Genomic DNA, 15,108 nt, shown 5'->3' on the forward strand with positions numbered 1-15,108 from the left:
GTCCTCACAACTTGTTACATCTTATTGATTCTTCAATATAAGAATTACACCATTCTAGGTGATGTGATAAACAAGACATTATAGACCTTACATTGTACCATGGAGAGAAATGATTATTAATAATACAATTGTAGAACTGTATTATTTAATTGTACAGTTGCATTATTTAATTATAATTATCATAAATTCTTTGATGGAGAGGAAATCAGAATCAGATCTAAGAAGACTTCAGCATTCCAAGAATGATGTCAAACGACCCCCTTCATGGTGGATTATGCACTTATTTACTATGAGATATATTTCTTCTCCAGAGATTCCTTGTTTGTGTATCAATTGTAGATTTTTGGTTTGCAGTTATTCTGATGTTTTGATAGAAGAGTCTATATATATAGGAGATTGTTTTAAGTTGTTGTTCTCTTAATTGCAAGTTTATCTCCAGTGTCCTGCATTTGTACCTACCTCTTCTCATGATTTCTAAATTTGGTGGTATAATTGTGCATGGATGATTTCATATCTTTACTGTATATATACCTTTACTGGTGAGCCTTGTCATTTGTGGAATTTTTGTTTCCTGTTGCTGTCTTTTCTTTTCTGCCTAGAGAAGTTCCTTTAGTATTTGTTGTAAGGCTGGTTTAGTGTTGCTGAATTCTCTCAGCTTTTGCTTATCTGTGAAGGTTTTGATTTCTCCTTCAAATCTGAATGAGAGCCTTGCTGGGTAAAGTAATCTTGGTTGGAGGTTTTTTCCTTTCATCATGTTAAGCATATCATGCCACTCCCTTCTGGCCTGCAGAGTTTCTGCTGAAAAATCTGCTGATACCCTTATCAGGGTTCCCTTGTATGTTACTGGTTTCTTTTCCCTAGCTGCTTTCAAGATTTTCTCTGTCTTTAATTTTGATCAGTTTGATTAATATGTGTCTTGGTATATTACTCCTTGGGTTTATTTTATATGTTACTCGTTGCACTTCCTTGGTTGAGTGAGTGATTCCTTTCCCATGTTAGGGAAGTTTTCGGCTATTATCTCTTAGAATATTTTTTCTGTCCCCTTCTCTCTCTTCTCTTTCTGGCAGCCCTATAATACAGATGTTGGCGCATTTAATGTGTTTCCAGAGTTCTCTGAGACTCTCTTCATTTGTTTTCAATCTTTTTTCTCTTTTCAGTTCCACATCCATAATTTCTTCTAATCTTTCCTCCACCTCGCTTATTCGCTCTTCTGCCTCCTGTATTCTGCTATTAGCTGCTTCTAGTTAATTTTTTATTTCACTTATTGTATTTTGCATCTCTTCTTAAGTTTTACATCTTGTATCTCTTCGGTCAGTGTTTCCTGTAAGGTATCCATCTTTGCCTCCAGTTTATTTCCAATGTCTTGCATCATCTTCAGCATCAACAGTCTAAAGTCTTTTTCCTGGAGGCTGAGAATCTCCTCATCACTTAGCTGATTTTCTGGGGTTTTTCCTTTCTCCCTCATCTGAGTTCTAGTTCTCTGTCTTTTCATTTGTATAGGTTTTTGGTGTGATGACTTTTTATAGATAATAGAGTTGCCTCTCTTCTGGTGTCTGCCTCCCTTGTGGCTGAGGTCAGTATGGGGGCTTGCTGTAGGCTTCCTGATGGGAGGGACTTGTGCCTGCCTACTGGTAGGTGGAGCTGATTCTAATCCCTCTGGTGGGTGGGGCTTTGTCTCTGGATGGGATTAGAGGCAGCTGTGTGCCTGAGGGGTCTTTAGATAGCCTGTTTACTGAGGGGCGGGGCTGTGATCCCACCTGGATTATTGTTTTCCTGGGGCTTCCCAGCTCTGATTGATGGGGTGGGGCCAGATTTTCCCAAAATGGCCACCTCCAGAGAAAGGCAGCTGCTGAATATTCCCGAGAGCTTTGCTTTCAATGTCCTTCCCTTACAACAAGCCACCTTCACCCCTGTTTTCCCAGGATGTCCTCCAAGAACTACAGTCAGGTTTGACCCAGATTCCTATGGAGACCTTGCTCTGCCCTGGGACCCAGTGCACGTGAAAGTCTGTGTGCGCCTTTTAAGAATGGGGTCTCTGTTTCCCAGAGTCCTGTGGAGCTCCTGCACACAAGCCCCACTGGCCTTCAATGCCAGATGCTCCAGTGGCTCTTTCTCCCAGTGCCAGATCCCCAAACATTAGGGTTTGATGTGGGGCTCAGAACTCTCATTCCTATAGGTGAGTCTCTGTGAAATCACCCCTTCTATCTCTTGATGTGTCCTCCTCTTTTTCTTCTGGAGTAGGGTATCTTTTTTAAGGTTTCCAGTCCATTTGGGTGGAGATTGCTCAGTCTTTAGTTGTGAATTTTGTCGTTTTTAGGAGAGAAGTTGAGCTCCAGTCCTTCTATTCTGCCACCTTAATGCCACTCACCAAGCATTTTTTGAGCTAGCTGACTTTCAGCTGTGAGTCCTGAGGAGGATCTTTTAAAGAGATCCCCTCGTTAAGGTTCTGGGTTGCTGTGAGCAGTGTGGTACAGGTTTCAGATGTAACTTGGATCTGACGTTGCTGTGACCATGGCATAGGCCAGCAGCTGCAGCTCCAATTTGACCCTAGCCTGGGAACTTCCATATGCTCTGGGTGAGGCCCTAAAAAATAAAATAAAACAGGAGTTGCCATTGTGGCTCAGTGGTTAATGAATCCAACTAGGAACCATGAGGTTGCGGGTTCAATCCCTGGCCTCGCTCAGTGGGTTAAGGATCCAGAGTTGCCATGAGCTGTGGTGTAGGTCACAGACACAGCTCAGATCCTGCATTGCTGTGGCTCTGGCGTAAGCTGGCGGCTACAGCTCCAATTGGACCCCTAGCCTGGGAACCTCCATATGCTGCGGATGCGGCCCTAAAAAAGACAAAAAGACAAAGATAAAATAAAATAAGAGATCCCCTGAACTTCATCTCTGCTTTCCATAGTCCACTCACATAAGAAATGTTTCCCTATCCTATTTGATGGTAAGAAAAGATAAACTGGAGAGAAAATATTAAGAAAACTCTTACCAATAATACATCAGTAGGAGTTCCCATCATGGCTCAGCAGAAACAAATGTGACTAGTATCCATGAAAACACAGGTTCAATCCCTGGCCTCTCTCAATGGGTGAAGGATCCGGCGTTGCTGTGAGCTGTGGTGTAGGTCACAGACACGGCTCAGATCTGATGTTGCTATGGCTTTGGTGTAGGCTGGTGGCTACAGCTCCAGTTCAACCCCTAACCTGGAAACCTCCATATACTGCAGGTCTGGCCCTAAAAAGACAATATATATACATTTGTAACCTTAAGAGAAACAAAAGGCCATTTTCAGATTAGTGCCTAGGGGCAATGCTCTTATTAATCATTTGCCCCTCAGATTACTCCCGGTAAAATTCCAGTTTCATCAAATCATTCCCTTGCTCTAAATACCAGTAATTTCTTCCTACCTACAAGATGGTTTCCAGACTGGTATCATAAACCCTCTATCTCCAGCAATCCCCTGGATTGCTTATGCATCATTTACACCTCAGTACAAATGCCATGCTTCTTGCACGTTCCTCCAAGCACAGCTTGCTTGCCCACCCACCCATCTATTTGTCCACCCACTCACCCATCTATCCTTTCAATCAACAAGGGGCCTATGCATTCAATCAAAAATCTAGTAAAGGTAATAAGCAATGGTGAATAAGACAGAAATGGCCCATGATTTCATGTAGGGGCGAGAAGGAAACACCATAGCCTTAAAACTTAGTCCAAGAGAGTAAAGGCCAAGAGCAGTGTAGGTGATGGAGCTAAGACTACTGGGTTAGGAGGATGCCAGCTGCTCCTTCACTGACAGCTCTAAAATGCTCACCAAGCACACTTGCTAGTGCATCCTGGCCACTGTGGACTAGTATCATTTCATAGCTGATTACTACAACACTCCCAGCAGAAAGATATGCAAAAACATAGAACTATTTTTATATTCCTTATTAATGAATACTCCGAAGATAACTCTTTACAGACTAATTTAAAATGATGGAAACAACAAAAACTAAGGACAAAGACTCATAATACTATACTCTTAGGTATTAGTAGAGCAAGAAAGTATTAGTAGAATAAGAAAGTAAGAAGCACTTTCTTACTGCTTTCTTTTTCAAATATAAGAACACATGTGCATTTTCCTTTGCCTATACTTAAGTGTTTTCTTCTTCCTGAAAAAGGAATTTAGTTTCAAGTAGACTAGAGATAGCTGCGATAAAGTAACAACCATAAACAGATCTACGTATTCACTGTATTCAACTACAACAGATACACTCGGTTTTGACTTCCCCATTACAAATATCCTTTCTTCCCCAGTGAAGCTTCCTAGGCAAGTGATGACAGCTCTACTATATTTCAGCAGTTTGTTAAAGTGGCCTTTAGAGGCGAAAGGGAAAGGGAAAGGGAAAGGAACAAACTGTACCTGGACCTAGCCTCTTAAAAAGGTATTCTTGCAGAAACAATCTGAACATTCACCAACTAAGCAACAGATAAGCAAAATGTGACCTATCTATACAATGGAATATTGAAATCATAGAAAGGAATAAAGTTCTGAGACAGGCTACAATGCGTATGAACCCTTTTTTTTTTTTTTTTTTTAAGGCCACACCTGCAGCACATGGAGTTCCCAGGCTAGGGGTCGAATCAGAGCTGTAGCTGCAGGCATATGCCTCAGCCACAGCAACACAGGATCTGAGCCGTGTCTGCGACCTACACACCCTGGCTCACGGCAACGCTGGATGAACCTTAATATAACTTCATGCTAAGTGAAAGATGCCAGTCACCAAAAACTTCCAATGATATGAAACATCCAGAATAGAAAAATCCATAAAAACAGAAACTAAATGAGTGGTAGCTGAAGGACAGAAGAAGGGGGAAGTGAAGAGTGGTTATTAATAGGGTACATCATTTCTTCAGAGGGAGATGATAATGTTCTAAAATTAGTGTGATGATCACATAACTTTGAGAATACACTAAAAATTATACACTTTACAGCTATATACTCTGAAAGGTTGAGTTTTATGGCATATACGCTGTTTCTTGATGAAGCTTTATTTTTCCAAAAAGCATTCTCAGAGTAAAGTTACTTGAGATATTTATCAACAGTATTGCTGACTGATTTTAGACAACAATCCAGGTCCATTCTGACCATCTAAGGCTTAAGGTTAGTTAGCATTTGAAAAGCACTGAATACCTTTCAGAGTTTACAAAGATTTGTCAAAGGAAGAGTTTCTCTCCTTTCAGAGGAAACTCTTGTGAATTTAGAAGCTCATATAATGAACTGAAGATGCAATGAGCTTACACAAAACTTTGTCACAATCACGGGTTATATTCTGAACATTACAATCCAATAAATGCAAAGATTCTCAAAGACAGACCAAAAAAGCCCAGAGTTGTTCCTGAAACACTCCTTACTGGTTGCTGTTAAGTCCAGGTATTCGCGCTCAGCTGTCAAAATCCTTGAGTTGATTCGTGGAACCACATTTGGCTGATTCATGATATACTCTACCACATCTTGATCAAGGGACAGTTCACCCTATAGGAAAAAAAGAAAAGAAAAGAAACAGGACGAGGGTGGGATGCACATTAAACAAAACTGATCAACCTCTTAGGAACTAAAAAAGCATGAACTTTATAACAACTTCTAATGTACTAGCAACAGATAAAAATAGAAGTTACCATGTTTTAGGATCCCAAGCATGGTGCTTTACATACAGTATCTCTAACCCATTCCACAGTGTGAGGAAGATGTGGTACAGAAAGGTTAAATAACTTACTCAAAGTCATAGAGCTCATGAGAAGTGAATATGAAATGCAAACCCATGTTTATTTGATCTCATCACAGAAGCAAGCTCGAGAAATCAGTTAAAATTTAAGAGAAGCAAAAATCCATCCTGAGATCTACTCACAGTTAGCTTCTCCCTAAAGAAGAAAACCAAATGACTGTACTCAAGGAGTTAATATACTTTGTAATAAAAATCACCCCTTGACTTTCAATCTCAGGCATCCAACTAATCCTACATTACTTGATTATTACAATGATAATGATAAGTCATTTATCATCAACTCTTCCCTTTCACACTTCTCATGGTAGAGAAATACTGGCACTTCGTGAAGGTGATCTGTGAAGGTGATCTAGTGTAAATGCATGTTTTTCACTCAATGTATTTTCATACAAAACCATATTTCAATAAATGTACATACATTTTAATGCAGCTCATCTGCACACACATACAGTGGCTGTTTCCAGAAAGAAAAGATGAATAGCACAGAAACAGAAATGAAGAAGTGACAGTCTCTCTTCATTTATACCTCCATGCATTTGAATTTTACACTGTCTGCATGTTGTATCTTTTTATACTCAATTTAGTGTAAAATTTAAAATGCGTATTATTACCCTTTGACCCAATACTAATAATTGGTTATTTCTCAAAAAAATTTACAAGGTAAAAAGATACACATATTTGAACAGTCACTGTGCATTATTTATAAAAGCGAACATCTATAAGCAACATCCAACATTAAGGGACAAAATAAATGATTGCTCATCTTTAAGAAGAACTACTATGTAACAATCTAAAAGTATTGGGATAGAGGTGTTATGTTCAGAAATGTAGAGCTAAAATATAATTAGAAAGGTAAGCTAAAAATGCACATATGCATATATAAAAACCAGTATACATGGAGACCACAGAAATATTTCTCTATGGATTGAGAAGAGGGGAAGAACTTTCATTTTTCTAATATACTTCAGTATTTCCCAAATTTAGGATTTTCTAAATATGTGTGGAAGCACATATAACTTTTATCATAATATTTAAAATAAAACTTATCTACAACAACAAAAAAACAAACCACCCAATTGAAAAATGGGCAAAAGACCTATAGACATTTCACCAAAGAAGACATACAGATGGCCAGAAGGCACATGAAAAAATGCTCAATACCATAATAATGCTCAATACCAATAATTTCTCTAATTATTAGAGAAATGCAAATAAAAACTACAATGAGGTACCACTTCACACCAGTTAGAGTGGCCATCATTAACAAGTCAATAAATAACAAATGGTGGAGAGGGTGTGGAGAAAAGGGAACCCTCCTACACTATTGTTGGGAATGTAAATTGGTATAACTGCTGTGGAAAACAGTATGGAAATACCTCAGAAAACTAGATATAGAACTACCATGTGACCTGGCAATCCCACTCCTGGGCATATATCCAGACAAAACTTTCACTGAAAAAGACACATGCACCCATATGTTCATCACAGCACTATTCGCAATAGCCAAGACATGGAAACAACTTAAATGTCCATTGACAGATGAATGGATTAGGAAGATGTGGTACATATACAATGGAATACTACTCAGCCACAAAAAATAGTGCCATTTGCAGCAACATGGATGGAACTAGAGACTCTCATCCTGAGTGAAGTAAGTCAGAAAGAGAAAGACAGACACCATATGATATAACTTAACATGTGAAGTCTAAAATATGGCCCAAATGATCTATCTACAAAACAAAAAAGATCATGGACATTTAGGACAGACTCGTATCTGCAGGGGGGGAGGGGAAGGGAATGGGATGGACTGGGAGTCAGGGGACAGTAGATGAAAACTCTTACATTTGGAGTGGATGAGCAATGAGATCCTGCTGTATAGAACAGAGAACTATATATCCAACCACTTATGATAGAACATGATGGAATACAATGTGAGAAAAAAGAATGTATATATTTTTTGGGTCACTGTTGTACAGCAGAAAATGAAAGAACATTGTAAAGGAACCATTAAAAAAATTTAAAAAAAACCTTTATTATCTAGATCAAGCCAAAATTCTCACTAGCATTACAAAGAGAAACAGAGGAAAACTGGTATTCAAACAGAGAATAATGTTTGAAAATCATCATTCCTTTTAAGCCACAGATATGCTGATATGTGAAAAACAAGAAAAAGAAAAACTCTTCTAAATTTTTACATCCAAAAGTGTTGAACAAAATTTTTTAAATGGAGACTGGATAGTTGAAATATTTTTTCTCTTTTCATTAATATTACTAAACAAAGAATTAAAGTAATTACCATTTCTACCACACTATTCTTAATTTTGGAAAATAAACCCAAACCCATTCAAATGAAAACAGTTTTCATGTTTCATTCCATAGCTCCATGAATAACAAGTGCTCCTTCCTGAGATCCACTGATGTAATGGAATACTAGAGCCACCTTAATCTTCTCAAGCAGTGAATTAGAGAGACCTATAATATATACATTTTTAAGTGAAAAAAACCAAGGTATAGTTACATCTTATGCTCCCACTTTTGAATAAAGATTGAGAAGGAGTAAATATTCATTATTAGCATACAGATGCGTAAATGCTTTGAAAGAATTCTGAGGAAATTTAAAATAGCAACTACTTATTATTGGAAGGTTGGAAGGTGGGTAGCTGGATGGCAACATACAGAGGGAGATTATTTTCTATTTTTTTATGATGATTTAATAACCATGGGAATTTTTAAATTAAATACACTGAGCCAAACTGAGAAATCATTTCAGTCTTTCCGTTAGCTCTGTCTTAATAATCATCACCGATAAGGGTGCTGGACCTTGATTTCCCTCTCAAGCTACTAAGAATACTTAAGTGTACTGAGATCTTCTCAGCTTTGGAAAAATCTAGCAGTTCTGCTGAAAAGAGAATTACTGTTAAGACATAATGACTATATGAGCAGGCAATTCCACTCCCAGGTATATACCCAAGAAGTTGAAAAGTATGTCTGTACAGAATTTGTACACAGTTCCTTATAGCAGCAGCATTATTCACAGTAGCCAAAGAGTGGAAACAACACAAACATGCACCACTGTTGAATGAATAAATAAAACGTGGTATATCCATTCAAGGGACTATATTTTGGCCATAAAAAGAAATGACACACCGGCATGTGCTCCAACAAGGATAAATCTTGAAAACATTATGTTAAGTGAAAGAAATCAATCACAAAAGACCACAGATTGTATGAATCCCTTTATATAAAATGTCCAAAATAGGCAAATCCATACAGCCTGAAAACAGATTCATGGTTGCCAGGGGCTAGGATAGGAGAAAATGGGGATTGCTACTGGGTGTCAGTTTTATTTTAGGGGTGATGATAATAAACTGAAATTACACAGAGGTAACAGTTACATAATTCTGTGTAAATACAAAAACCCACTGAATATGTCCACGTTAAAAGAATGAGTTCTATAGTATGCAAGTTATATCTCAACAATAACTATATATATATGTGAAAACTAAGAACAGTCTAGAAGAAATGGTAATTAATTCTTCATTTAGTGTGTATGTGTATATATATATGCATGTGTGTGTGTGTGTATATATATATATATATATATATATGTATAATATGTTTGAATTTTTCTATGTCAAAGTTCCTTTCAGGTAGAACAAATGTCCCTGAAATTGGTTAAGCTCTTAAAAATTTTTGAAATAGGGAGCTCCCATTGTGGCACAGCAGAAATGAATCTGACTAGTATCCATGAGAATGCAGGTTCGACCCTTCGATCCCTTGCCTCACTCAGTGGGTTAAGGATCGAGTGTTGCCACAAGCTATGGTGTAGGCCTAGATGCGGCTTAGATCTGGCATTGCTGTGGCTGTGGTATAGTCTGGCAGCTGTAGCTCTGATTCAACCCCTAGCCTGGGAACTTCCATATGCTGCAGGTGCAGTCCTAAAAAGCAAAAGAAGAAAAGATTTTAAAATAAAATTTAATCTCGGTGTTCCCATTGTGACTCAGTGGTAACAACCCATCTAGTATCCATGAGGATGCAGGTTTGACTCCTGGCCTTGCTCAGTGGGTTAAGGATCTGGCAGTGTTATGAGCTATGGTGTAGGTCTCAGACATAGCTCAGATCCTTCATTGCTGTGGATACTTGAAGCTAATAAAATAAGCTATTTCAAAAACAATGCATAGAAAATCTCATGTATAGTTTCATTATAGCAGAACTTGAGAGTCTACAAATCAATTATGTAGAGAAAACAGCGATACTTAAAGCATTTTATTGCCTACTGCAGAGACTACAAAAATGTAAGAAAAACATTCTCTTTCATATAAGTACTGAGTGCTAACCGCTTGTGCCACTGGAGCACTTAAAACATTCTCTTTCTTTCTTTTTTTTTTTTTTTAGTTTTCTTGTTTTAACAAGATACAAATGACACATTACGTTGTATTGCTCCAGGTGTATAGGAAACTGATTTGATATGTATATACATTCCAGAATGATTACCACTATAAGTTTAGTCAATTCACTTCACATAGTTACAATATTTTTCTTATTATAAGAACTTCTAAAATCTTTTTTCTTAGCAACTTTCGAATATATAATTCAATATTTTGTACTCTGGTCACCATGCCATATGTTAAATTCTTCAAAACATTCTCTTTCAAAATCAGCCTTGAAACACTACTTACCAAGTACACTGCTCTTTGGAAGAAGGTTGTGGTCTCCAGGATTTTGTGCATTGTAATGGTTTCCAACTCATCAGGGTCCAGCTGTTCCTTTTCAAGGGGCATTCCGTTGAACAGAACAACAGGCAGTGGACCAACCCCAGTCTGTTCATAATAGCCTCTTGCTTCCTAAAACACATGGGACCACAAACAGCACATTTTGTCATTCATGAGACAAATGGAACAAAGCATTTTTTCACATATACATGTTCTAGCAAGAAACAAACAAACAAAAAATATCAACAGAAATATGGAAATCAAGAAATAGCCAGAGAAATTTCTTTTTAAAAATATAGTTAGGAGTTCCTGTCGTGGCGCAGTGGAAACGAATCTGACTAGGAACAATGAGGTTGCAGGTTCGTTCCCTGGCCTTGCTCAATAGGTTAAGCATCTGGCATTGCCATGAGCTGTGGTGTAGGTCACAGACAAGGCTCGGATCTTTTATTGCTGTGTCTGTGGCATAGGCCGGCAGCTACAACTCCAATTAGGCCCCTAGCCTGGGAACCTCCATGTGCCATGGGTGCGGCCCTAAAACAACAAAATAAATAAAAACATGTTTAAAAACAATATCATAGTTAATATACTACTAGGTAAATTTGGGTTTAAATTACTGAGTTTTAATAAAACCAAAACACTTTGCAAATTAGACAGTGACTGAAGGTGGGGATGAGGGTAATTTTAAGCAGCCCAGGCTAAGAGAACTGAATTATACATACTAGAGCCAAAACTATATAACAGACCTTATTGCAGTGATGGAAATATTCCATCTTCACTGTCCAAAGCAATAGCCAGCCACTAACCACATGCAACTAATGAGCACATGAAATTAATTAATTTCCATTTTAAAAGCTCATATGGCCAGAAGCTGACATAATGGGCAGCACAACTACAGACTGTCATAAATTATTAATGTTCCTGGGCAGATAGCCTGAGATGAAATGTTCATATCCAATTTTAAATCTAAAAGGGTCCATATCACTAAAAAAGAAATTATACCTACAGAAAACAAAACAAGGTTGGTGGGAAAACAGTGTCAAAAATTGTTCTATAATATACTAAGCTCAATCTTTTTCCTTATCCAGGACAAAAGAGGTCCCTTGACAGGGAAACACCAGGTGAACAAATATACCTGAGACTTTTCCAACTATCAGCATAGGTACATTCCCCCAAATATCAACCAGACCCAAGAGTAAGTTTTCAGAGTAAAAACTACATTACTACTCAAGATATAAAAAGAGTTCCTTAAAGCATTCTTGTTAAATATCTTGTAACTGATAAACAGCAAAATTTTTGAGTATATAATTTTTTAGATAGCACAAATAGAAAAGTATTTCAATTCAGTAAGTAAAACCAGTCACCAGCAATAGACTGCCTAGTTTCTAATCAGATTTAGCCACAGTGATAACTAATAGTGCAGACTTAACTGATGGCACAGCCAGAAAGGCTTTCTAGGTTGACTTCTGCCATTTCTCTAAGGTACATTCCCCAAATGGTTACATAAATTCTGTTCTTTGACATCTCAACTATTTCAAAGAAGTTCACAAAAACTCAATTTTAATATACTTTGAGCTTTGAAAATTAATCACTCAAACAAAACAAAACCCAAATTATAACTCTAAGTAATAATAAGTAACAGTAGTTTTCTCTAAAGTGGTAACTGAGTAAAACTCAAGAGTGGGAGGGGGCAGTTTTGACTACACACTTTCCATTTTTACAACCTGCAAATGGTTATCAGACCAAATAACAAAATGAAGGCTAATTATCAAATTTATATTTATTAAAAATTACATGTGAGAATTTCTATCAAATGATCATTAAAAATGTTTCCTATAAATAATTTTACAACATAAACTACAGGCAAAATCATGAATGAGCCATTCACAAATAATAACAGATTAATAAAGACTCAGAGTTAATACGCCAACTATAAAATGTTCGCATGAATAAGTTACAATTCTTTTTTACCTTGACTTTGAAAGATATAAATATGCACCTCTCAGACTATATTCTCTTCAGTTTAAAATATCTACTTTAATTGTACTACCTAGCTTTAGAAATAATTACTTCTTTCAAATACCCAAAATAAAAGATAACATAGCTTCAGATTTACAAAAAAAAGCATGTGTGTAGTAACATTTGCTAACCGTATCATTTCTCCTTTTAAAAAATGCACTCACTCCTCCTTTTCAAAAGAAAAAAAAAAAATCTATTTTCTTGGGCTTTTTCATATGAGGGGTACAGCTCCTGCAACTAATTTCTCATTGATCATTAGATTCATAGGACATCTGAGAACCTCAATACATCCTTCTCTTGAGAGTACACGTCTACTTAAACACCTATTAAATTTTAATCTGGATGTATATGGGAAGAGCCTCTAACCAGCACAGATGAGGACAACACTAAATATGAGGAACTTCTGAGGAGATAGGTCTGTGATACCCCACTTGATTCTTCAGCAAAATCACAATTTCAATGCATAAAAGATAAAATGTAAAAATGCCCTTTTTCCCAATTTGTCCACTGTATTCAATATTTTAAAGCAAATCCTTTTGATATAGCAATCATCCACAATAAAAAGGCATTTTTTTTCTTCAACAGGATGACAGAAAATTAGAGTTAAACATTTTCCAAATGTGAAACATGAGAAAATTCCAATCATTTTCTCAAGTATCCCAAAGTGGCCCTTCTTTCACGTCACCTTTTCTTTTTCTATAGAGTACTGCTTATGCTGTTTGTGAAAATGTGAAAAATCACTAGGTGTCCATATCAATATAATTTTATTTTTAAAAACCATAAAAGGTAAGTGACTGTACAGAAGGTTGCAATGCAATAAAGGAAACATGTTCAGTTTAAACTGGGTAGATCTTATGATCAGCTTCAACTCCAAACCCGATGCGATATACTTTAAACCAAGGAGATTTAACACTGAAGCAGGAGTGATGTCAGCGTCATGGCTGAGTGAGATGTCCCTCATAATGTCCCCCCCCCCACAGAACAACAACGATCTGGCATTGATCCACAGACAAAAGCATCTTTTGTGGGAGCTTTGGAATCCAGCATCATATGCCAAGTGGCCCTCCCATGCAGCAGGTAACAGGCAGACAGATCTGACCCTTTTGACCCTGGCCGTGGACTCTGAGCTGGCTCCAGGCCCCCTTGGCCAGAGCCTAGGAACCCCAGAAAAAGACTGTCTTAAGCAATCACCCACACACAAAAGCGCCTCTGTGGAAGTCCAGGTGCCCAGCAGAGAAGTTCCAGTACACATGTGGAGCAAAATAATATAAGTCTGGACACACTGGAAAGGGTAGGAGAAAGTCTGACTTTACTCACATCACCCCTCTCCCAAGTCAGCATACCCGAGGGCCACAAGAGATCTTCTGAGCCTATGATTTCTCCTACGAGGGAAGTGAGAGCAAGAGACTAAGCACTCAATTTGCCCACCTATGTGGGATGCTACCAAAAAGGCTTCTCTCCCACCCCATGCAGAATACTGAATTGTGACCAGCATCACCAGGTGGGAAGAGGCTCGGAAGGCAGCAGATAATGCTCTCAGAGGGCATTTAAGGAAGACAAATCTTTCTTCCAGCATCAAGAAGCCCACCTCCTATGAGCCACCCAGGACATCTCATTCACAGATCCCCCCAGATGGCTCAAGGACACCCTGAAGTGCTCTATACGCCTCACCCACATATACCCACACCCTATGGCTGGCTCTGAGAGCACAATCCTGGCAACAACAGCAAGAGTGAGCTTTGTCAGCTAGCTAGTGAGCACATACAGAAGGCCAGCCCACATCTACGGGCCAGAAAGAGACAAAAAACTTGATCTTTAGTGCCACTTTGGAGAAAACAAAAGGGGGGGGGGGCTGCTGTCAGTACCCAGCCTGGAGCACTACAGAATAACGAGGAGTTAATAAACAAGTTTCAGAATTCTACACAAGAAGAGAAAAGCAACATGGAGTGGGGGTACTCACAGACATTCTGAGAAAGGCTCAGAATTCCTAGCAGGGCTTTTGGAAGATATTTCTCTCCCAAAGTAGTGAGTAAAGACTGGTGGCATTCTGAGAAAGGCTCAGAATTCCTAGCAGGGCTTTTGGAAGATATTTCTCTCCCAAAGTAGTGAGTAAAGACTGGTGGAACTGACTAAGACTTTAAATGCAAAGAAAGCAATGTGAAAGTACAGGAACATGAAAAATTAAGAGAGTATAATATCACGAAAGGATCACAATAATCTTCCATTAATAAATTCCAGGTGCTGTTTCCTTTGGCTGAGTCAGGGCTGAGGCCAGCAGATCTCTTTTCCAGTTCCCAGCCAGACCAAAGAGGTTGTCACCTCCTCCACTGCAGCGGTCATCCCCGCCTTCTGATTTCAAAGAGAACCAGCCTTTTTAAAAACCAGTTTTACCAATATATGGTGTGGAAAAAATGAAGATGACATATGTGTTTACTCTTACAGAACAGAATGAAGTGGATAAAGAAGCAGAGGAGTAGATGCATGAAGATACAGCATCAACAGAGAAGTGGTCCCAAAGTGAGGAAAGGGGTTAGCAGTTCTACCATAATCTTCGAAAATCCTGAAGATGGCAGAATAGAAGTTTGTTTGGAAGCATAAATAAAGTTTGTTTGG

At 38.1% G+C, this 15,108-nt stretch overlaps 1 protein-coding gene across 2 annotated transcripts in view; it reads right to left on the reverse strand.

The window, feature by feature from the left end:
* Positions 1-15,108, reverse strand: part of UGGT1 (UDP-glucose glycoprotein glucosyltransferase 1) — a 123,472-nt gene that overhangs the window by 53,895 nt on the left and 54,469 nt on the right. For both annotated transcript variants that reach the window (XM_021075942.1, XM_021075941.1), the window contains exons 18-19: positions 10,447-10,611; positions 5,397-5,517 (exon numbers count right to left, since the gene is read on the reverse strand). In XM_021075942.1, coding sequence (XP_020931601.1) covers positions 5,397-5,517; positions 10,447-10,611 — 286 coding nt within the window. The remainder of the gene's footprint in view (positions 1-5,396; positions 5,518-10,446; positions 10,612-15,108) is intronic.

This window comes from Sus scrofa, chromosome 15, assembly GCF_000003025.6.
Source record: "Sus scrofa isolate TJ Tabasco breed Duroc chromosome 15, Sscrofa11.1, whole genome shotgun sequence".
NCBI classification, from domain to species: Eukaryota; Metazoa; Chordata; class Mammalia; order Artiodactyla; family Suidae; genus Sus; species Sus scrofa.